At 37.7% G+C, this 23,050-nt stretch overlaps 1 protein-coding gene across 1 annotated transcript in view; it reads left to right on the forward strand.

The window, feature by feature from the left end:
• RPS6KA6 (ribosomal protein S6 kinase A6) overlaps positions 1 to 23,050 on the forward strand; it is a 198,315-nt gene that overhangs the window by 22,231 nt on the left and 153,034 nt on the right. Inside the window, exon 2 of the mRNA XM_080652561.1 lies at positions 18,082 to 18,141. Coding sequence (XP_080508687.1) covers positions 18,082 to 18,141 — 60 coding nt within the window. The remainder of the gene's footprint in view (positions 1 to 18,081; positions 18,142 to 23,050) is intronic.

Consider the following 23,050-nt stretch of genomic DNA (forward strand, 5'->3'; position numbering starts at 1 on the left):
TTAAGTTCTTTGTGCATTTTTTGATTGGGTTGTTTATCTTCCTTTTGTTAAGATGTATGAGTTCCCTATAAATTTTGGAGATTAACCCCTTATGGGATGTATCATTGGCAGGTATGTTTTCCCATGCAGTGGGCTTTCTTCTTGTTTTGTTGATGGTTTCTTTTGCTGTGCAGAAGCTTTTTATTTTTATGTAGTCCCATTTGTTTATTTTCTCTTTTGTTTCCATTTTCCTATGAGATCAGTAAATATATTACTGGGAGAGATGTCTGAGATTTTGCTACCCTATGGTTTCTTCTAAGATTATTATGATTTCAGGTCTTACATTTAAGTCTTTTATGCATTTTGAGTTTATTTTTGTTTATGGTGTAAGTTGGATGTCTAGTTGCATTTTGTTGCATGTACCAGTCCAATTTTACCAATGCCATTTATTGTAGAGACTGTCTTGCCCCCTTTGTATTCTCTTGCTTCCTTTGTCAAATACTAGTTGAACATAATGACTTGGGTCGATTTCTGCAGTGTCTGTACTGTTCTCTTAGTCTATATGCCTGTGGTTTTTTTGTTTTGTTTTGTGTTTTTTGTTTTTTTTCCCCAACATCAGGCTGTTTTGAGTACAGTGGCTTTGTAGTATAACTTGATATCTGTTATTGTGATTCCTTGAACTTTGTTTTTCTTTCTCAAGATTGCTGAGGCTATTTGGGGTCTTTTTATTCCATATAAATTTTTGGAGAATTTGTGCTAGGTCTAAGAAATATGCCGTTGGTATTTTAATAGCGATTGCATTGCATTTATACATTGCTTTGGGTAGTATGGACATTTTACTGATGTTGATTCTACCAATCCATAAACACAGTATATTCTTCCACTTGTTTATATCTTCCTCTATCTCTCTTTTCAATGTCCTGTAGTTTTCTGAGTATAGGTCTTTTATCTCCTTGGTTAAGTTTATTCCTAAGTATCTTATTTTTGTTGTTGTTGTTGCAATGGTAAATGGGATTTTTTTTTTTTTAGTTTCTCTTTCTGACAGTTCATTATTGGTGTATAAAAATGCCACAGATTTCTGGGTGATAATTTCATATCCTGCTATGTTGCCGAATTCATTTATTAAATCTAGTACTTTTTAATTTTTTTGTTTTATTGTTTAATGTATTACAAATAGTAGTACATATGTCTCCTTTTTTTCTTCATTGACCTTCCCCCGGGCTTCCCTACCCCCAGGCACATGCCCTTGCCCCCCCCCCCCCTCCCCACCAGTGTCTTCCATCCATTGTTTATGCTTATATGCATGCATACAAGTCCTTTGGTTGATCTCTTACCTCTTCCCCAACCCTCCCCATCCTTCCCGCTGTAGTTTGACAGTCTGTTCGATGCTTCTTTGCCTCTGTATCTATTTTTGTTCATCAGTTTATAATGTTCTTTTTACTCCACAAATGAGTGAGATCATGTGGTATTTTTCTTTCACTGACTGGCTTATTTCAGTTACTATAATGCTCTCCAGTTCCATCCATGCTGTTAGTATAAAAGCTTTTTTTCTCAAAATAAAAGAGTAAATTTTTCATGTTAAAAAAATTAAATCTAGTACTTTTTTGATGGAGTCTTTAGGCTTTTCAATGTACAATATTATGCCATCTGTGAATAATGACAATTTTACTTCCTCCTTTCTAATTTGAATGTCTATTATTTCTTCATCTTGTCTGATCGCTATGGCTAGCACTTCCTGAACTATGTCAAACAGGAATGCTGAAAACGGGCATCCCTGTCTTGTTCCTATTCTTCGGGGGAATGGTTTTAGTGTTTGCACATTGAGTATGATGTTAGGTGTAGGTTTGTTATATAAGGCTTTTATTATGTTGAGATATGATTCCTCTATTCCCACTTTGCTGAGAGTTTTTATAAAAAAATGGGTGTTGGATTTTATTTAATGCTTTTTCTGCATCAATTGATATGATCATGTGTTTTTTTGTGTTGCAATCTGTTAATGTGCTGCATCACATTTATTGATTTGCAGATATTGTACCAGTCTTGAATCCCCAGAATAAATTCCACTTGGTCATGGTGTTTGATGTTTTTAATGTATGCCTGGATCTCATTTACAAACATTCCTTGAGGATGCTAACATCTATCTTCATCAGGGATATTAGCCTGTAATTCTCTTTCTTTGTAGTGTTTATCTGGTTTGGGAATTATGGTATTGCTGGCCTCATGAAGAGAACTTGGAAGTGTTCTTTCCTCTTAGATTTTTTGGAGTAGTTTGAGGAGGATAGGTTTTATTTCTTTGAATGTTTGGTAAAACACTCCTTTGAAGCCATCCGAATAAGGGCTTTGGTGTGCTGGAAGTTTTTATTTAATTTTAACTTTTATTACCGCTTCAATTTCATCAGTAGTTATCTGCCTATTCAGGTTTTCTGATTCTTCCTGATTAAGTTTTGGAAGATTGTATTTTCCTTGGAATATGTCCATTTCATCAATGTTGACCAGTTTGTTGGAATAGAGTTGTTCATAGTATGTTTTTTATGATCCTTTGTATTTCTGAGGGGTCAGTTGTTACTTCACCTCTTTCGTTTCTGATTTTTTTATTTTTTATTTTTTATTTATTTATTTATTTTTAATATTTTATTGATTTTTTACAGAGAGGAAGCGAGAGGGACAGAGAGTTAGAAACATCGATGAGAGAGAAACATCGATCAGCTGCCTCCTGCACGCCCCCTACTGGGGATGTGCCCGCAACCAAGGTACGTGCCCTTGACCGGAATCGAACCTGGGACCCTTCAGTCCACAGGCCGATGCTCTATCCACTGAGCCAAACCGGCCAGGGTCTGATTTTTTTATTTGGGTCCTCTCTCTTTGTTTCTTGGTGCATCTGGATAGAGGTTCATCAATCTTATTTATCCTTTCAAAGAACCAGTTCTTTGTTTCATTGATCTGGTATTTTTTTAAATCTCGATGTCATTTATTTATGCTTTGATCTTTATATTTCCTTCCTTCTATTTACTCTGTGCTTTTCTTGTTGCTCTTTTTCTAATTCTTTAAGTAGTTAAGTAACCTATTACAAATATTTCTTGTGCTTTTTTTTTTTTTTTTTTTTTTTTAGTTAGGTTTGTAGTGATATGATATTCCCTCACAGGATTGCTTTCACTGTGTCCCATAGATTTTGGATTGTTGTGTTTTCATGATGTATTTTTATTTCTTCTTTGATCTCTATGGTAACCCATTCATTGCTTAATAGCATGCTATTTAGCCTCCGTGTGTTTGGTTGCTTTTTGTTTTTACTGCAATTGATTGCTAATTTTATGCCATTGTGGTCTGAGAAGATGCTTGATATGACTTCAATCTTCTTGAATTTGTGGAGACTTAGTTTGTGTCCTAACATGGTTTATCTTTCAAAATAACCCATGTGCACTTGAGAAGAATGTATATTTCATAGCTTTGGGGTGAAATGTTCTCAAGATATCAATTAGTTCCATCTGATATAGTGAGTTTTTTAGGATTGCTCTTTCTTCGTTGAATTTTTTTGTCTAGGACAATCCAATGATGTCAATGGGGTATTAAAATCCTCTACTATGATTGCATTGCTGTTGATCTCTCTCTAATATTCTTTAGAAGTTTGTTATTGTATTTGAATGCTCCTCTATTGGGTGCATATATGTTTACCAGAATTATATTCTCTTATTTATCTATCCCTTTAGTACTAAGGTGGCTTACATTAGTTATCTCTTGTTATGGCCTTCACTTTGAAGTCTATTTTGTCAGATATAAGTATTTCTATCCTAGCTTTTTTTTTTTCATTTCAATTTGGATGAAGAATTTTTTCCTATCCCTTTACTTTCACTCTGTGTGAGTCCTTTGATTTCAGGTGAGTCTCTTGTAGACAGCATATATATGGGTCATGTTTTCTTATCCAGTTGGCTACCCTATGTCTTTGGATTGGTTATTATTGATAGGTACTTGTTTGTTTCCATTTTCATTCTTTATGCCTGTGTTCCTCCCTCTCTTTCTATTTCTTCTTACAACATCACCTTTAGGATTTATTGCATTGCTGGTTTGGTGGTAATAAACTCCTTTAGTCTTTTTTTTTTTTTTTTGTCTGCAAAACTCCTGATTTCAACTACAATTTTGAAAGATTGCCATGATAGATAGAGTAGTCTTGAATTCAGTCCCTTACTTTTCATTACTTTGTACACTTCATATACTTCATGCCACTCCCTTTCGGCCTGATGTGTTTCTGTTGAGAAATCAGATGCTATTCTAATGGGAGATCCATTGTAGATAACTTTCTGTCTGTCTTCAACCTTTAAAATTATTTCTTTGTCTTTAACCTTTACCATTTTAATTATGATGTGTCTTAGTGTGGGTCTTTTTGAGTTCATCTTGATTGGGACTCTCTGTGTTTCCTGGACTTGTGTGATTTTTTTCTTCCCCAAGTCAGGGAAGTTTTCTGTCATTATTTGTTCAAATTGGTTTTCTATTACTTGCTCAGCTTTTAGTTTTCCTGGAATTCCTATTATGCAGATGTTGCTTCATTTCGTGTTGTCCCAAAGCTCCCTTAAACTGTCCTCCTGCTTTTTAATTATTTTTCCAATTGCTTCTCTGAGTGTTGTTTTTTTTTAATACCCTGTCTTTCAACTCGCAGATTTAGTTCTCAGCTTCTTCCGGTCTAGGTTGAAACCTTCCAGGGTGTTCTTTATTGCAGCTATGTCATTCTTCATTTCCTTTTGATTCTTATCCATGCTTGTGTATTTTTTATTCAGCTCCTTAAATTCTCATTGATTTGTGTGTCATTCTAAGGCAGATGTTTGAGCATCCTTATAACCATTACTTTGAATTCTTTATGTGACAAATTATTTGCCTCCATTTCATTTAATTCCTTTTCTGGCAATCCCCCCTTTTCTTTCATTTGGGGGCTTTTTCTTTGTCTCCCCATTTTTGCTATCACTTTATATTTGTTTCTATGTCTTAGATCAAACTGCTATGCCACCCAGATTTTTTTTTGTGGTGATCCTGTGTAATAGGTGTTTTGTGGGACCCAGTGGTGCAGTCTCTGAGATCTCCTAACATGGGTGTTCTAGGAAAGTTACATACTTGAGTTATTTGGGTTATCCTGATGTAGTTTGGTCTTGAAAGTCATTGTCCTATTCATGGATGGAGGCTCCTTACAGGTTGTTTGGCTATGTGGCTTACCCCCGACCTCATCCTGAAAGGTGTTGTGGATGTGCTCAGGATCCCAGCTCCTATGGTGAGGGTCACCTGTGAGGTCCCATTAGTTTTTGACTCACCCTGTGGTCCTGGAGCCTGCAGCAGAGGTGGTATGTGACTCTGTGATTCATTACGGGATCCTAGAGCCTGTGGCCAGGGTGGCATGTACCTCTGTGACTCACTGAGTGGGGGGGGGGAAGGTTCCAGAACCTACTTACAGGTTCTTGTGTCACTCACTGCAGTGGTCCAAGAGCCCATGGGGCTGGTCCCTTGTGAGTTCCTGCTGCCATGGAACTCACTGAGCGGGTCCGGGGTGGTATCCAAGGCCAGTCTGGGTGGTGTTGAGGCTAGTACCTCCATTTCCCTTTCAAAATGTTGTTTCTGTGCTAGAGGCATGCTTGCCTGGCAAGTGCCTGTGGCAGTCACGGGGACTCTTTGTCCAGCACTGCCTGATCTGCTTGCACCTGAGATTCTGTGAGATTTAACTGTCCCTCACTCCCCCCCATACACACTATGCATATCTGCACACTCCTCTTTCACTCCCTTACTCACTCACACTCCCTCCCTCACTCCCATCTTGCCAGCCACCATGTTCTCTTTTCCCTGTTCATATTTTTATCCTCCTACTCCTCTTCCTCTTCATCTTCCTCCTCCTTCTTATTCTTCTTAAAGTATGCCCTTCCATATTTCATGTAATATTGGTTTGGTGGTGATGGCATACCTTACATTTTCATGTCTGTGAATCTCTTTATATGACCTTTAATTCTGAGTGATAATTTTGCTGCGTACAGTAATCTTGGTTATAGGTTCTTGCTATTCATCACCTTGAATATTTCTTGCCACTCCCTTCTGGCCTGCACAGTTTCTGTTGAGAAATCTGATAGCCGTATGGGCACTTCTTGTAGATAACCGACTGCTTCTCTTGCTGCTTTTCAGATTCTCTCTTTGTCTTTAACCATTGATATTTTAATTATGATGTGTTTTGGTGTGGGCCTCTTTGAGTTCCTCTTGTTTGGGACTCTCTGTTCTTCCTGGACTTGAGAACCTATTTTTTCACCAGATAGGGGAGGTTTTCTATTATTATTGCTTCAAATAGGTTTTCAATATCCTGCTCTCTCTCTTCTCCTTCTGGCACCCCCGTAATGCAAATGTTGGTAGGCTCCTTACACTCTACATATTTTTGTATTATTTTTTCTTTTGTTCTTCTGATTGGGTGCTTTTTGCTTTCTCATATTCCAAATTGTTGATTGATTACCAGAATCCTCTACTCTACTGTTGAATCTCTATAAATGATTCTTTATTTCAGTTGGTGAATACTTAACTTTTGACTGGTCCTTTTTCATGTCTTTGAAATTCTCACTAAGATCCTTGAAAGTTTTACTAAGTCCCTCGAAGCTCTCACTAAGATTCTTGAGCAACCTTATATCCATTGTTTTGAACTCTGTATCTAGTAGTTTTCTTGCTTCAATTCCATTTAGTTCTTTTTTTCTGGAGATTTCATCTGTTCTTTCATTTGTGACACGTTTGTTTGTGTCTACATTTTGGCTGCTTCCATGTGTTTGTTTCTACATATTAGGTGGAGCTTCTATGTATCCTTGAATTGGTAGAGTGTCCTTTTTTAGGTGGTGTCCTGTAGGGCCCAGTTGTTCAGCCTCCCCATTCACCTGAGCTGGGCACTCTAGGTGCACACCTGTGTGGGGTGTGTGCAGTCTTTTTGTAGTTGAGCCTTGATTGCTGTTGGTATCACTGGGAAGAATTTGCCTCTAGGCCAATTGGCCATGAGTACCACCTGCAACTATTTTAGTTGTCATATTGATGGGGTTGTGGGAGATAGCAATTTCCGGTGTTTATGCCACTATTTTTGTTCCTCTTTGTTTTATTTACTGTTCTTCTACACGAATTTTTACTACATGGATAAGGAAACTTATTTTTATTAATGAATTGCCTTTGAATTTAAGTCTCTTATGTCTTTGCACTTGCTTCACTGATATTACAATAATGAGGTTACTATTGGTTTGTTATCTGAGTTAACAAATCACCTTTTGAGTTGCCTGTGATAGTTCTCAATCCAGTAATGTTTGACTTTTGTATTTCACCTCCAACTTACTGAGGTGTAAGATAATATATGGTAGAAAATATAAATGGCTATTGTAGCAATAGTAGTAACATTTTGAAATTAGTGTTATTCTTATTGTTTTCATCATGAGATGGTCAAGAACCTGGATAGCAAGATGAATAATAGCTTATGTGACTCATTTTAACACACACATGTAAGCAGTGCCTGGGAAACATGGGCTTGGCTAGATAAAATAGGGCTGACTTAATTTAGTCCTTTTATTTAAACTACTAGAGGCTTGGTGCACGAATTTGTGCACAGGGGGTGGGACTGCAGGAGGTTGGCCAACCGGGGGAGGCACTGTGGCGGAAGGTAGGCTGGCAGGCCCCAATCAGGCGATCAGGGCCTGCTGGCCACGTGGAGGGACAGGGGGAGAAACCGTGGCAGGTTGGCTGGCTGGGGGAGGAACCACAGGAAGTTGGTCACTGGCCCAGAGGAGGGAGCCGGCCCTCGGCCACCTTGGGAAAGGGCCATGTCATATATTACCCTTTACCTCTTTGCACACAATATGCCACAATTGCCTAATCCTCACAGCTTCCAACTACAGGGTAACATTTAGTCTAGTCCAGTGGTCAGCAAACTCATTAGTCAACAGAAGAGGGATTGCTGAGTCATATGGTAATTCTATTCTTGATTTTTTGAGGAACCACCATATTGTTTTTCATAGTGGCTGTACCAGTTTACATTCCCACCAGCAGAATGAGGGTTCCTTTTTCTCCACAACCTCTTCAACATTTGTCTTGATAATAGCCATTCTAACAATTGTGAGATGGTGTGTCATTGTAGTGTTGATTTGCATTTTCTAATTGCTAGTGAATTGAGCTTCTTTTCATATATCCACTAGTCATTTGTATGTCTTCTTGTGAGAGTTGTCTGTTTTGGTCCTCTGCCCCTTTTTAAATTTGATTATTTGGTGCTGAGTTGTATAAGTTCTTTATATGTTTTGGATATTAACCATTTGTTGAAGCTATTGTTTGCAAATATTTTCCATGTGGTTGGTTGTTTCTTTGTTTTGTTGGTGGTTTCCTTTGCTGTGCAGAAGCTATTTAGTTTTATACTAGAGGCCTGGTGCATGAAATTCATGCATGGGAGGGGATCCCCTCAGCCCAGCCTGCACCTTCTCCAAACCGGGACCCCTCGGGGGATGTCCGACTGCAGCAGTCGGACATCTCTCTCACAATCCTGGACAGCTGGCTCCTAATTGCTCACCTGCCTGTCTACCTGGTCACCCCTAACTGTCCCCCCCACCGCCTGCCTGATCGTCCCTCACTGCCTCTGTATGCTGGCCTGATTGCCCCTAACTACCCCCCCTGCTGGCCTGGTCACCCCTTACTGCCCCCCCCACCAGCCTGGTTGCCCCCAACTGCCCCCCATTGCCGGCCTGGTTGCCCTCACTGCCTCCCCCACCAGCCTAGTCACCCCTCACTGACATCCCCTGCTGGCCTAATCCCCCCCAACTTCCTCCCCTGCCAGCCTGGTCGCCCCCAACTGCACCCCCTCCCCCACCATCCTGGTTGCCCCTAACTGCCCCCCCTGCCAACCTGGTTGCCTCTTACTGCTCCCCCTGCCGGCCTAGTTGCCCCCAACTGCCCCCCTCTGCCAGTCTGGTTGCCCCTAACTGTCACCCCTGCTGGCTTGGTGGCCCCCAACTGCCCCCCTGCCTGCCTGGTCACCCCTCACAGCCCCCCTGCTGGCCTGGTTGCCCCACACAGCCTGCTTTTTCAGTCATTTGGTCATCCCTCACTAACCCCCCTGCCAGCCTGGTCATAGGCAGCCATCTTGAGAGGGCGTGAGGGTTAATTTGCATATTACCTATTTATTGTATAGGATAGTCTAATTCATTTATTTTGCCTTTACTTCCCTTGACTTTGGGGTCAAATTTATGTAATCTTCTCTAAGACCAAGTTCCATTACTTTAGTACCTATGTTCTCTTCTATGTAATTTATTGTTTTAGATCTTATATTTAAGTCTTTGATCCATCTTGAATTAATTCTTGTATAATTGGGACAGACTATAATCTAGTTTCATTCTTGTATGTGGCTTTTCATTCTTCCCTGCATGATTTATTAAAAGGGCTTTCTTTTCTCCATTATATGTCTTTGGCTCTATTGGGCATTCAGTTCTGCTCCATTGGTCTGTGTGTTGTTTTTCTGTCGATACCATACTGTTTTGATTATGGTTGCTCTGTAATATACTTTGAAGTCAGGTAGTATGACACCTCTGGTTTTGTTCTTTTTGTGCAGGATTGCTTTAGCTATTTGGAGCCTTTTTTGGTTCCATAGAAATGTGATGGTTTTGGTGTTGTTGTTATTTGTTGTTCTATTTCTTTAAAAATGGTCATTGAAATTTTATTGGGGATTGCATTAAATCATTATCTACTACTAGGGGCCTGGTGCACGGAATTCGTGCACTCGGAGGAGGGGTCCCTCAACCTGGCCTGTGCCCTCTCGCAGTCCAGGAGCCCTCGGGGATGTCCGACTGCCAACTTAGACCTGCTCCCTAAGCGGGCAGTTGGACATCCTTAGCGCTGCCGCAGATGCAGAAGAGGCTCCACCACTGCTGCTGTGCTCGCCAGCTGTGAGCCCGGCTTCTGGCTGAGTGGCGGTCCCCCTGTAGGAGCACACTGACCACCAGGGGGCAGCTCCTGTGTTGAGCGGGATTGGGTCAAAACCAGCTCTCCAACATCCTCTGAGGGTTCCCGGATTGTGAGAGGGCACAGGCCAGGCCAAGGGACCACACCGGTGCACCATCAGGGATGCGGGAGGTTGGCCAGCTGGGGAGGGATGTGGGAGGGCTCCAGGTCGTGTCCAGCCTGTCTCGCTCAATCCTGATCGGCTGGACCCCAGCAGCAAGCTAACTGACTGGTCAGAGTGTCTGCCCCCTGGTGGTCAGTGCACGTCATAGTGAGCACTTGAGTGGCCTTAGCATATCATTAGCATATTATGCTTTGATTGGTTGACTGGATGACTGGACCCTTAGCACATTAGGCTTTTATTATATAGGATGTTGATTCTTCCAACCCATGAACACAGGTTATCTTTCCATTTCACTGTATCCCTCTCTCTCTCTCTCTCTCTCTCTCTCTCTCTCTATTCCTCACCCAAGGATATCTTTCCATTGTTTTTTTGGTTTTTAGAGAGAGTGGAAGAGAGAGGGAGAGACAGAGAGAAACATCGATGTGAGAGAAACACATTGATTAGTTGCTTCCTACATACACCCTGACCAAGGCCTGGCCTGGGAAGAGCCTGCAACAGAGGTATGTGCCCTAGACCAGAATTGAACCCAGGACCCTTTGGTCCACAGGCTCTATCCACTGAGCCAAACCGTCTAGGGCAGGGGTGGGCAAACTTTTTTACTCGAGGGCCACAATGGGTTCTTAAACTGGACCGGAGGGCCGGAACAAAAGCATGGATGGAGTGTTTGTGTGAACTAATATAAATTCAAAGTAAAGAAGCGGAGGGGAGAGCAAGAGAACTGGATAGAACAGCCGGATCCGGCCCGCGGGCCGTAGTTTGCCCACGGCTGGAGGGTGTTCTATCTCTTTTAATAATACTTCGTAGTTTTCCGTATATAGGTCCTTCACTTCTTTTTTTTTTTTTTTTAAATATACTTTATTGATTTTTACAGAGAGGAAGGGAGAGGGATAGAGAGCCAGAAACATCGATGAGAGAGAAACATCGATCAGCTGCCTCCTGCACACCCCCCACTGGGGATGTGCCTGCAACCAAGGTACATGCCCTTGACGGGAATCGAACCCGGGACCCCTCAGTCCACAGGCCAATGCTCTATCCACTGAGCCAAACCGGTTAGGGCGGTCCTTCATTTCTTTTGTTAAGTGTATTACTAAGTATTTTATTATTTTTGTTGCAATTGCCAAAATAATTAATTTTTCATTTCTTTTTCTGAATTTTCATTGTTAGCATATAGTAAAACAGTGGATTTTTGTTCATTGATTTTGTATCTTGAAAGTTTACCACTTGTGTATTGCTTCTAATAGTTTTTATTTTTATTATTGGTGGAGACTTTAGGGTTTTCAATATATAGTACTATGTCATCTGCAAGGAGTTATAGTTTTACTTCTTCATTACCAATCTGGATGCCTTTTATGTCTTTTTCTTGCCTGATTTCTCTGGCTAGGACATTCAGAATTATGTTGAATAAGAGTGGTGAAAGTGGGCATACTGGTTTTGGTAGCAGTTGTAACATTTTATATTGCCAACAACAGTGTGTAAAGGTTCTAGTTTCTCCAATCCTCACATGTGGTAGAATTATTTGAAAAGCAAGTCCCAGGATATGCTGTAGGCTAGTGTACATTGAATTTATATTTTATCTTCTGCTGACTTTATAGCAACAAATCTGCATCGTCGATAATTCATGTCCAAAGGGTAGCTCAATATCTCTGATTGTTAAAGGACCATAATATTATGTTCTCTATGCTGTGCTTATTAAGTTAGTAATTGATTTTTTCAGAAAGCAGGATAAAGGATGAAAATATAACAGCTCAATCTTAAGTTAATTAAAACCAAAATTAATTGGGTAGTCCTATTATACTTTATTTAACAGAAAATTTGCTCTATTTGATTATTTTTCCTAGTTCATTTACTGGTATGTAAGTTTAGTTTTATGTCTACCAAATGAGAACAAAGACATGATTTTAATAAGAAAAGGTATATTCTAAAAGTATTAAACTATGTGTATATATATATATATATATATTTACAAAGTTCATTTTAGAAGATAATTTAAAATCACACTTTTGTTCAGTAGTAATGATTGTATTAATTACCCATTGTTTCATAACAAATCATCAAAAATTTAGCAGCTTACTCCAACACATTTATTATTTCACAGTTATTATGAGTCAGGACTTCAGGCATTGCTCAACTAGATATTCTTCTTAGGGTCCCATAAACTGTAATCAAAGTTTCAGCTCTCCTACATTCATATCTGGAGGCCTGACTGGATAAGAATCTACTTCTAAAATTCCTGAAACTCTTGGAAGAATTCCTTTTCTTGTGGTTGTAGTACTGAGGACCCTGGCTTCTTGCTGGATATTAACTGGAGGCTGCTCTCAGTGCCTACGCAGTCGTTCTCAACCTTTCTAATGCTGCGACCCTTTAATACAGTTCCTCATGTTGTGGTGACCCCCAATTTAAAATTATTTTCGTTGCTACTTCAAAACTGTAATTTTGCTACTGTTATGAATCGTAATGTAAATATTTGTGTTTTCCAATGGTCTTAGGCTCTACAGCAGTGGTTCTCAACCTGTGGGTCGTGAACCAATCATGTACCAATGGGGTCCCTCAGCCTGGCCTGTGGCTCTCCAACATTTCCCAAGGAGTCCTGGATTGCGAGAGGGCGCAGGCCAGGCCGAGGGACACCACCTGTGCACAATCGGGGCCGGGGAGGGACACGGGAGGTTGGCCAGCCAGGGAGGGACTGTGGGAGGGATCCAGGGTGTGTCCTGCCCGTCTTGCTCAGTCCCGATTGGCCAGACCCCAGCAGCAAGCTATTCCTACTGGTTGGAGCATCTGCCCCCTGGTGGTCAGTGCACATTATAAGCAAGCTGTTGAGCAGCCTTAGCATATCATTAGTATATTATGCTTTGATTGGTTGAACAGACGACTGGATGACTGGACAGTTAGTATATTAGGCTTTTATTATATAGGATAACAGAGAAATGAAATCCCATCACCTTTTCAATATTCTGTTTATTGGAAACAAGTCACAGGTGCAGTCCACACTCAAAGATATGAGGATTATGCAAGGGCATGAACAGCAAGAGATGAGGATTATGCAGGCCCATCGTAGAATTTGTCTGTTTTATTGGTGAACTGGAAGGATTCTTTCACTTTGTCATGGGTTTAACTCAATGTATGCACATAAACCTTTATTCTAGGCAGATGTGAACCTACCTGTAAGTTTAGATCTACTGTAATTTGCTGTAGTTATTTAAAGGAAGTGAAAAAATAGAAGAACTCTTCTTTCCATATCTGTCAGTGGCTTACTTGTGAAGCTCATTTGAGAGGGAAATTTCTCTCTAGATGTGAACTTCTTAAACATTTTTATCATTTGGGACTTTATAAATATAGTGTTTTTGTTTACTAGGTGGAATTTGGGAATCCTGGAGACTGCTTGAAAGTTTATAATGCTACCAAATTTGTTGTGAGGGTTTGTGTCTTATGTGTATGTTTTGTTAATAATTTATGTCACCCATATTTCTCCTCACTGTGTACCTTGTTCTTATTTATCTATTCACTTCCTTCTTCAGTATATCTTTCAGCACCAAGCTATGAGCTCTGTTAATTGATCTTGAGTTTAATACAGAGGAACAGGTTGTATGCTTAATAGCATTATTGTGGCCAGATAACAACCTTTTTATAAAACTGTATGTACTTATATGTTCATTTTTCATACCACCTCCATTTTTAAGGATATAAGGGGAAAATATATTTTTCTCAGTTCACTTTTCTGCATTGAGCTGCTTTTGTCATTAGTAGTAAGAAAATGACAGGTTTGAGATGACCCATGTGATTTTCGGAGATCAGGTGAGTATAGCAACTCACTTTAGTGTTTCTATTTGTCAAGAATCTATTAAAGTGATCTATTTTATTATTTTCTCAGAGGATGAAAATAATTTTAAAGAATTCTTCACTAGAAGAGTCTTTTAACTTGGGTTTTGGAGTATCTGAATCAATTATTGCTACCTTTATAACTTCATAAGCTTTCCAGAGTCTTCTATAGGAAATAATTTCCCCCTATTTGGCACTTAATTGGGGGAATCAGCATGTCTGTTTTTCTATTCAAATTACAAATGTTACTTTTGAAATAAATGTTTAATGTCCCATAGAATTCTGAAAATATCTTTGTTTTCATACAGGTAAAAATTATTTATATTTTAGTAAATATCAGTGAATACTGAGGTTCTCTATAAAAATGAGTATTCTAATGACAACCTGGTACCTTGTTAAATGTAGTTGAGGTGGGAATAATGGAATGTCTGTTTTTAAAGGCTATTTCTATAGATTGAAATGATTTTTAGGATACAGTGATCTATTTGGCTCATTTAGAATTATTTTATTTCTAGTTCCTTCTGTCCCACAGTTTATGATAAGTTGGTCATAAGATAGTATTAATGGGAAGTGACCGGTAACTAAGGTAACAGGAAAACAATATTATATTTTTCTATGGGTTTTCCTGAGAGTCATTTTGTAGTGACATGTCATTGATCAGAATTCTATGTTAATATTGGTTTGTGGACTGTTTTATTTATTGTACTTTTCCTGTATGTTAATGATAAATCCATCACAGGTTTTTTTTATCCCCCAGTCTATCTGTGCTTTTTAGGTAAGTTGGTAGATGGTGCTATCTATTTATTGAAATTGGGAACCCTGGAGGAAAGCATATGCTTGCGTGTGTGTGTGTGTGTGTGTGTGTGTGTGTGTGTGTGTTTGAAGGGGTAACAAATTCTTTTTTGTATTGGTTATTTTTTGAGAGATATGTGAGATAAGCAAGTGGAAATGTCAATTAGGCAGTTGGATATATGGGTCAAGAGCTCAGAAGAGTAGTCTCAGTAAATGTGAGTCATGTTGGTAAATTAGCTGTCTGGAAAAAGAATGTGGAATGAGATGAGAAGGAGATCAAAATCTATTTCCTGAGGATCTAAAGTATTTTAAGGATATTTAAAAAGAGCAAAGAAATTAGAGTAAAAGAAAATGAAAGTATGTTATCACAGAAGCCAAAGACTCAAATAGGAGAGATTGGTCAACTGTGGCTTGATACAGCAAGATCAAGTAAGATAAGGACTGATGAATCAATTAGCAAAATAGACATTATTGGTCACTTTATTTAGTCCTCATTCAGTTTTTTAGAAGAAAGATGCTACTCAAATAATGCTCAGTACTGTAATTTACTTCTTAATATGTTTATATTAAAACTTACATATAATGAATTCACTCTTTTTCATGTATGGTTCTGATGTTAGACAGATGCCTAGAGTTGTGTAACCACCACCATAATAATCAAGATACAGAATAGTCCCCACCAAATTCCCATTGCTGCATCTTTGTAGTGCACCCGTACCCCTAGGCGTAACCTCTGGCAACTGCTAATCTCTTCTCCATAATTTATAATTTTACCTTTTCCAAAATGACATATAAGTGGAATCATAGAGTATGTGGTCTTTTCAGACTGTCTTATTTTCATTTACAATAATGTATTTGAGATTCATCCATGTTGTTTACTGTATCAATAGATCATTTCTTTTGATTGCTGAATAGTATTCTCCTTCTTTTACCCGCTTCCCCTAGAAATCATTGATGTGAAAATGTTCCCTATAGTTTTGAATTTTTCAGTGTCATGTATTTGTTTTCTTACAATATTTAGCCTTTTAAGACTAAATTCCTTCAGTTAGCCAAATGCATTTAAGATTTATACCTTTCGTTACAAGCATCAAAAGTCCTTTCCTTTTTATTGATGAATGGTTTTCTATTTATCTACTTATCAGTTGAAGAACATCTGGAATGTTTCCAGTTTTTTATATTTATGAACATAGCTGCTATACACATTCATGTATAGTTTTTTGCGTTAACATAAATTTATTTTTATCACAGGTAAATATTCTTCCATGGTTTTCTAACCTCAATGATTTCTCATGAGAAATCAGTAGTTATTTAATTTGATATTTATGTAATATGTTGTTTTTCTCTCACTGATTTCAAGATTTTTCCTTTTGGTTTAGAGTTTATTAAGCTATGTCTTGGGGTGGCTTTCTTTAATTATATTCTTCTTGGTGTTCATTGAGCTTCTTTAAACTGTAAATTTATACATTTCACCAAATTTTGGAAACATACATTTTTTAAAATCAGCTTTAATGAAACACAATTTATATAACCATACAGTTGTTGGAACTAAGACTTCTGTCTCTTCATACATATAATTAGGGAATCTCCTTCTCCCATTTTAACCTCCCCATAATTTCTTCTACGGATTCTCCAGTTACCATGGGTCCTTTATCTTTGTTCCTCCAACCAGAAATGTGAGTTTCTCTCAGGGTCTTAGCATCTCATGCTGTCACACAACTCTGAACTTTTGGGGCTACCCTTGGAGTGAAGTGAAAGAGAGGATAAAACAGTAACAGTGATTACCTCCATACTTTTCTTATTATGCGGGCCTCTTTTTTTGGTTCCTCTGACTAGAGATATATAGGTCTTCCATTGGTTGAGGCTTGCTTTGGAGCAGGACTGGGAGTCAAAAGAAAAGTGGGAAAAAGGAAAATTTGGGATTCTTATGCTCACCTGCTCAAAAGTGCATCTTTCCCTGGTCTTCTGTTCAGAAAGTGGAATTTCTCTTGGAAATTTTGCTTATTCTCACTGTAGAGTGCCGTGAATCAGTCTCTCTTTGTATCAAAGTTAGGAGATAAAGGTGGAAAATAAACTCAGGTAACTCACTACACTACGGTTAGTCTTCAAATTTTGGTCTCCCTCCTTAAACTGCTTGTTATTGCTTAATTTTCAGAGTACTTAGGTAGTTCCCTTTTCTGTTTTGTCTCAGGGGTCCTCAAACTACGGCCCGCGGGCCACATGCAGCCCACCGAGGACATTTATCCGGCCCGCTGGGTGCCGCTGCCTGTCCTGCTTAGCAGCCGACTGGTCCCGGGCCCGCAGTGCGCATAGGAATTTGTTCATAGTTTTTTTTAAAAAACTATAGTCTGGCCCTCCAACGGTCTGAGGGACAGTGAACTGGCCCCCTGTTTAAAAAGTTTGAGGACCCCGAAAGGCTTCAGTTTATAATCATAAGAGAGATAGGTTTATTCCATCGTGGCTGTCACCAAAGGTTATTTACTTTACTTTCTTATTTTTATTTTTTTACTTTTCTGTGGACTCATAAATAGGAATTAGTGAAATTTATTTTTTTTCTAGATCATCATCCTGTTGCTTAATTTTCAAACATCTTAGATTGGTGGTTGAGAGACTTTTTCTGTAAAGTGCCAAATAGTAAATACTACTATTTTAGACTTTGCATGCATAGGGCTCTGTCAACTGTTCAACTCTGCTGTTGCATTGAGAAAGCAGCCATAGATAATATGGAAACAAATGGATGTGTCTGCGTTCCAGTAAAATTTTATTTACAAAACAGATAATGGGCCACATTTGGCCTATGGGCTAGTGTTAAGGACTCTTGATCTTAGCCGTCTACACTTACTCTTTCATGAAATAATGTTTGAAGAGTAAATATTATTATCTATTGAGCTTTGTATGTTAAAATAATTTTTCCCATAGCCACTTACATTTTACTTCTACAGTTTATTCTTCTATAGAGTAACTCAAATGTTAATAGAATTGAATTAAAGGAAAGGGATTCACAGCAGTGTAATTAATTAAAACTATTTCCATCCTAACTTGCTTTGAATATATTCACACAATAAATTTATTCTGTGGCATTTTACCCCTGTCTCATAAATATTTGGTTGGGGACTGTCTTAATGAGAGTACATGTCATATGTTTAGTTTATATTCATTCATCATAGCAAAGCTCTAACCAATATGAAATGAAACATATAGCACTGAAATTTAAGGATTCTCAATGACAATATTGAAACTATATTAATAATGCTTCCTTTCTAATTACCTTCTATGTGCCTTTTGTCCTTTTGTGTTTCAGTAAGTGTGGCTCTTGTTTGATTGTGAAGGGAAATGCCTAGGGTTAGATTTTTTAAAATTATTACTCTTGTTCTAGTATGCTTGAACTTAAGTTTTTGAACAATCTTTTGCAGGTAAATCATCTTAAAATGGTTGATGAGCCAATGGAAGAGGGAGAAGCAGATTCTTGCCAAGTAAGTACTCATGTTAACTTACTAAGCTACATTTCAGAATTAAAGGAAAGAATAATGGGAAAGGAGAAAATCTTTTGTCAGTTAAAGAAGTTTATTCAGGTACATTAATAATAAACAAATCCAATTATTAACAAAATAATAGCAGGTCAAAATATTTTCCTGTCAGAAACTCTTGTACATGAAAATTTTTTTTTTCAAACTTCCGGACTATCCTTTATTAATGAATGCAAATACATGTGATGAATTGTACGAGCAACAACAGGCAGAGGTTTTGGTCAATTCTCTGAATGATGAACAGTTGGCAGCCTTTCAGACTATAACTTCAGCCATCGAAGATCAAACTGTACACCCCAAATCCTTTTTCTTGGATGGTCCAGGTGGTAGTGGAAAAACATATCTGTATAAAGGTTTTGTTTATTTTTTAAAAAATATATATTTTATTGATTTTTTTACAGAGAGGAAGGGAGAGGGAGAGAGTTAGAAACATCGATGAGAGAGAAACATCAATCAGCTGCCTCTTGCTCACCCCCTACTGGGGATGTGCCCGCAATCAAGGTACATGTCCTTGACTGGAATTGAACCTGGGACACTTCAGTCTGCAGGCCAACGTTCTATTCACTGAGCCAAACCGGTCAGGGCTGTATAAAGTTTTAATACATTACATTAGAGGTTGTGGTGGTACTGTTTTACACACAGCATCTATAGGAATTGCTGCAAATTTACTTCTTGGTGGAAGAACCTTTCATTCACAATATAAATTACCAATTTCATTATATGAAACTTCAATTTCTAGACTCGATATAAAGAGCAAAGTTGCTAAAACCATTAAAAAGGCCCAGCTTCTTATTTTTGATGAATGCACCATGGCATCCAGTCATGCTATAAACACCATAGACAGATTACTAAGAGAAATTATGAATTTGAATGTTGCTTTTGGCAGGAAAGTCTCCTTCTCGGAGGGGATTTTCGACAATGTATCAGTATTGTGCCGCATGCTATGCGATCAGCCATAGTACAAACGAGTTTAAAGTACTGAAATGTTTGGGGATGTTTCAGAAAGTTGTCTCTTAAAACAAATATGAGATCAGATGATTCTGCTTATAGCGAATGGTTAATAAAACTTGGAGATGGCAAACTTGATAGCAGTTTTCATTTAGGAATGGATTTTATTGAAATCCCCCATGAAATGATTTGTAATGGATCTATTATTGAAGCCACCTTTGGAAATAGTATATCTATAGATAATATTAAAAATATATCTAAACGTGCGATTCTTTGTCCAAATGAGCATGTTCAAAAATTAAATGAAGAAATTTTGGATATACTTGATGGAGATTTTCACACCTATTAAACTGATAAACCAAAAGATAGTTACAGAGGCAGTAAAGCATCAAACAGAGTGTCTAATTACAGCGGTAAGGTTAGGGAGAGGTGGGGGAAATAAGAGATCAACTGAAGGACTTGTATGCATGCATATAAGAGTAACCAACGGATGCAAAACATTGGGGGGTGAGGGCAGGTATGGGAGTGGGGTGGGGAGGGCAATGGTAAGATATGTACACATATAATACCTTAATAAAAATTTGAAAAAAAAAAAAGAGTGAAAACACTTTCAGAGTGCTTGACTAATTTCCCTTGGGATAAAGTATTTACAACTTTAACTTTAATGTCACATGCTCTTTGAACTCGAGAGAAAGCAACATATAACGGACCATGTGTGAAAACGGGTTCAGATAGGAATATTCCTACTCTGTCTAGAGTTTGTCCTTGTGATTTATTAATAGTCATCGCAATTGCTGGCATCACGGGAAACTGTCGTCGAATCAATTTTAATGGGAGGCCAGTGTCAGATGGGAACAAATCAATTCTTGGGATCAGAACAACCTCTCCTTCTGCAGATCCTGTTAATACTTCAGCTTCGATTATGTTAGGTCATAATTTTTTGATAATAAATCTGGTACCATTACAAAGACCCCATTTACTATTAAGATTTCTCAATAGCATAATGATTGCATCCAGTTTCAATTTTAATTTATGACATGGCATTCCTGAAGGAGTAATACTATTAAAAAATTGGATGGGAAAATTTTCCTTTTCAGCATCATCTGTTGAGTCAATGGAATGAATCATCACTCAAATAGGTGTGAAAATCTCCATCAAGTATATCCAAAATTTCTTCATTTAATTTTTGTACATGAAATTTTTATTTTTATTTTTTAGAGAGAGAGGAAAGGAGAGGAAGGGAGATAGAGACATATTGATGTGAGAGAGAAACATTGATCAACTGCCTCCTACACATCACCTACCGAAGATTGAGACCTCAATCTGGGCATGTGCCCTGATCGGGAATCAAACCCGCCACCTTTCGGTGTATGGGATGATGCTCAACTAACGGTGCCATACTGGCCAGGGCTATACATGAATTTTTAAGACAACTTTATTGAGGTATAATTTGCATGCCATGAAATTTTAAGTGTAATGGGTAAAATTTTTACCTGCCAGTATATGAGTAACTACATTACTTAAATACATAATCCTCTGAATTACATTTCCACACATCTGTGGGCTCTAAAGAAACAAAACAAATGAACAAACAAAACAAAAACAGACTCATAGAAACAGATCAAACTGATATTTGCCAGAGGGGAATGGGTAAGAAGATGGATGAAAAGGGTGAAGGTAATATAGTCAGTAATATTGTGATAAGTTTGCCATGTGACAGATGATTATTAAATTCAGTGAGGTGGTAATCACATTGTAAGGTATATAAATATTGAGTCATTATATTATACACCTGAAACTAATATGATATTGTATACCAACTATAGTTACATAAAGGAAATACAATGAAAAGTGAAAAAAAAAATAAACCAAAATAAGATTGTATTCAACTTTAGGGTAGAAAGGAGATGCAATATGGAAATATTTAACTACAAGGAAAACCTGAGGTCATTTAAAATTTATTGCTAGCTTTCAAAAAGGATTACATCTAAATTATTTTGGAAATTCCTAACTAGTTTTAAAGAATGCATAACTATTAGGTTATTCTATGCAAGGCTTATATACTAGTCTTTCATGTTACAAGATATAGTTTTACAGAAGAGTGATCTTAAGATTTTAGGGAAGGTCTAACTAAGGTAGCCATCTCTGTTTGTGTTGTTATTTTATAATTTTCATTTTTGTGGATACATTTGTAGAATTATAGTTTTTTTTTAAGCTGGAAGGAACCTCAGATAAAGTATTTTAAAATACTTTACTGTTGAAAGTATTACATATGTCTCATTTTTCCCTTAATGACCTCTTCCCACCTGCTCCTGCCCCCCAGCATATGCCCTCACCCCCCTACTGTCTGTTTCCATTGGTTATGCTTATATGCATGTGTACAAGTCATTTGGTTGATCTTTTACCCACCCTCTCATCTTCCCCTGACTTCCTCTGAAGTCTGACAGTCTGTTCGATGCTTCTCTGTCTCTGGATCTATTTTTGTTCATCAGTTTATGTTATTCATTATATTCCACAAATGAGTGAGATCCTGTGGTATTTATCTTTCTAGATAAATGTTTATCATCTAGAGTTTTATCTATAGATCACATGGACTAAAAGTCATAGTAATATTTATGTTTCTAGTTTATAAAAGATTAGAGTGTAAGGAAATACAAAAGGCAGTTGGGAAGGGTGTATGTCAATAATAATAAATTAACAGGGAAATACCATGTCCCACACCACAGTAGGAAGGAAAAACATGTACATGAGTATGTATGTAGACATGTGTAACCAACATGAACACAGGGTTATTGTTAAATATTTACCAGTGTAAATACCTTTCTAATTGATACATACTATAATTTTAATAAAAGATGAATCAGGAAGTACATCTTTTCACAATTTTAATTGTAAAACTAAAATTCATGCTAGATGCTAATATGATTTACATTAGGCAATCACCTTCAGTTGCTAAAAAGGGGTGTCAAGTTTTGATTTATTTTGTGGCCTGAGTTATTTGAACTTAAAACATCGTTCTTTCGCTGTACTTTTGAATTAGTGTTTTGGGTTTCTTCCGGTGTATACCCAGAAGTGGAATCCCTGAGTCCTAAGGCAGTTCCATTTTTAATTTTCTGACAAGCATCCATACTCTTTTCTATAAAAGCTGTGGTACATATATACAATGGAATAATACTCAGGCATAAAAAATAATGAAATATTACCATTTGTGACAGCATGGATGGACCTAGAGAATATTATACTAAGTGAAATAAGTTAGAAAGAGTAAGAAAAATACCTGAAGAGCAAAATAAATGAACAAACAAGATATAAACTGAGTTAAAGAGACTGAGATTAGACTGATGGTGGCCAAGGTGAAGGGTTGGTAGGCTGGGTAAAAAGGTGAAATGATTAAGAAGTACAAATTGGTAGTTGCAAAATAGTCACAGTCATGTAAAGTACAGCATAGGGAATATAGTCAATAATATTGCAATAACTATGTACATTGAAGGTATACACTTGAAATATTAGGGGTACTACTTTGTAAAGTATATGATTGTCTAACCACTATCTGTACACCTGAAACTAATAAAAATAATGTTGTCTATAAACTGTATTTGAAAAATTAAAATAAAACAATACTTTCACTGTGTCAGGTACTTGTGACGGTTAAATGATATGGGTTCTAAGAAACACTAACCATATAATTTTATCATTATTTTGTCTCATGTTTTCATATATAAGATTGCTTTGATTGTGGTTGCTTATTCAAATGTAATTCTGCCAGCTATGTATTTTTGAGGTTGTCTTTGTTTTAAATAATAGAGGATTATAGAAACTGCTTTATGATGTATAGATTCTTTAAACAGTGTTCTTTAAATTTGAACTTTAGTTATTGCATATGAGGCCTAATGTTTTGCAATTGACT

This window comes from Plecotus auritus (assembly GCF_963455305.1).
Source record: "Plecotus auritus genome assembly, chromosome: X".
NCBI lineage: Eukaryota > Metazoa > Chordata > Mammalia > Chiroptera > Vespertilionidae > Plecotus > Plecotus auritus.